General features: G+C 58.2%; 1 protein-coding gene across 1 annotated transcript in view; it reads left to right on the plus strand.

The window, feature by feature from the left end:
- FAM134C (family with sequence similarity 134, member C) overlaps nt 1–1,619 on the plus strand; it is a gene marked incomplete at both ends in the record, with an annotated part of 5,491 nt that extends 3,872 nt beyond the window's left edge. Inside the window, 4 exon segments of the mRNA XM_010154088.1 lie at nt 364–449; nt 796–889; nt 892–924; nt 1,444–1,619. Coding sequence (XP_010152390.1) covers nt 364–449; nt 796–889; nt 892–924; nt 1,444–1,619 — 389 coding nt within the window.
- Nucleotides 1,620–1,625: the final 6 nt, after the last annotated feature.

Here is a 1,625-nt window from a genome sequence, read left to right on the forward strand (position 1 = left end):
GGGCGGCGGGCTGCGGGAACGGCAGTTGCTCCAGCGCCCTTGGCAAGCGCAACCGCTGTGGGAAGCAAGCGAGGCGCCGCTGCCTCCGCAGGCATCTCCCGCTTGGCGTAAGCTCTTCACAGGGCCTCGCTGCTCCGTTTCTCAGCTGCCAGCACTCTGTGTTGCACTGAAAAAAGAGGAAGGACTCGGGGCATGGTGGCTGCCGAATATCTGCAGCAGCCCAGGTCAGAGACGCCTGCTGGGGAGCAAAGCTTGCTGTGTGCTGGGTGATGTTCTGTCCAAGCTTTGCCAGCTCAGGGTTTGTCTGCTCGGCGTAAGGCGGGCCCTGCCCCAGCAGCAGTAACAAGCGTTGGCTCTGGTTTCTGGCAGTGCGCCGCCGATCCCTGAACCAGGAGGCCGTGGGTGATGGCAGTGACAGCGAAGAGGAGCTCGCCGCCTTCTGTCCCAAGGTAACGAGGCGTCTCTGAAACAGAAGAGCTCAGGCGAACAGCAGACGCTGGCTGCATCGCGTGGCCCTGCCTCCAGCAGGTTGTAGCTGAGTTGCAATGGAAAATCCCATGAGGATTTTCCCCTTTTAGACATGTCTTTCCTATTCTGGCTCACTCCAGTTTGTCCAGTACTGCCTGTACCAACTACAGGCTGCTGGGCTGGGGAGTGAAGAGTGAAATGAGCCTCAGATACCAGTCCCGTGAGGACGGGGTTTGACTGGTGGCCACTGGATTGTGTGTGTTGTCTCGAGGCACAGCCGTAAGCTTTCCAGTCCTGATGGTTTTGATTTTATCTCCTGTTCCAAAGCTGGATGACTCTGTGGTTGCCAAGGAACTAACCATCTCTGACTCGGAGCATTCGGATGCCGAGGTTTCTTACACTGAAAATGGGATGTTTAACCTTTGGGCCAGACGCCCCTGACAGAGGGATCAGAAGGTGAGGGGAAGTGGGCAGTTTCTGGGAGGGGTGGGATGCGGAGCAGGCGCTGGTGTGATGGCGGGGGGGAGGATGCATTTGTTACCTGCTCTCTCTGAGGTCTGGCTGTTTGCTGTCGGTCTTGCTGGCTTAGATGCACCTACCAGTTTGCCCGGAACGCAGCGTTCTCCGTCGCTGTGGTGCTTTGTAGAGCGGTGGCAGCTGCTCTGGGCGGGCAGACCCAGCTCTGCCAGTCTCTGGCCGTGGGGATACGGGTTGCAGTGTAGAGGGAGTGCTTCCCTCCGGCAGAAGGTGTCTGCTTCAGCGTCTGCATTCCCTGCGAGTGGGCGGTCCGCAGGCACCCCGACTAGCTGTGTGAGCGGGAGATGAGAGAGTGTTTGGTCTGTGGGATGGCAAGAGACAGTCTGTCTGGGGGAGGTAATGGCCCGGCTTTCATGCGTGTGCTGCCCTTGCCTGCAGCTGTTTGGTGTGTACCGTGTGTTCAAACCCTGTGTTCAAAGCACTCTCCTCCTCTTCCAGACCTGGACGGTCACAGTGACCCAGAAGAATCATTTGCCAGGGATCTGCCCGACTTCCCTTCCATAAACCCGGAAGCAGCCGGCATGGATGACGAAGATGACACCAGCATCGGGATCCCAAGCCTGGCTTACCGCCCACAATTAACAGATGACCTGCGTCTCCCTTATGACCAGGAAGAATCC

The sequence above is a fragment of the Eurypyga helias genome, unplaced genomic scaffold, assembly GCF_000690775.1.
Source record: "Eurypyga helias isolate BGI_N326 unplaced genomic scaffold, ASM69077v1 scaffold26326, whole genome shotgun sequence".
In the NCBI taxonomy this organism is placed as follows: domain Eukaryota; kingdom Metazoa; phylum Chordata; class Aves; order Eurypygiformes; family Eurypygidae; genus Eurypyga; species Eurypyga helias.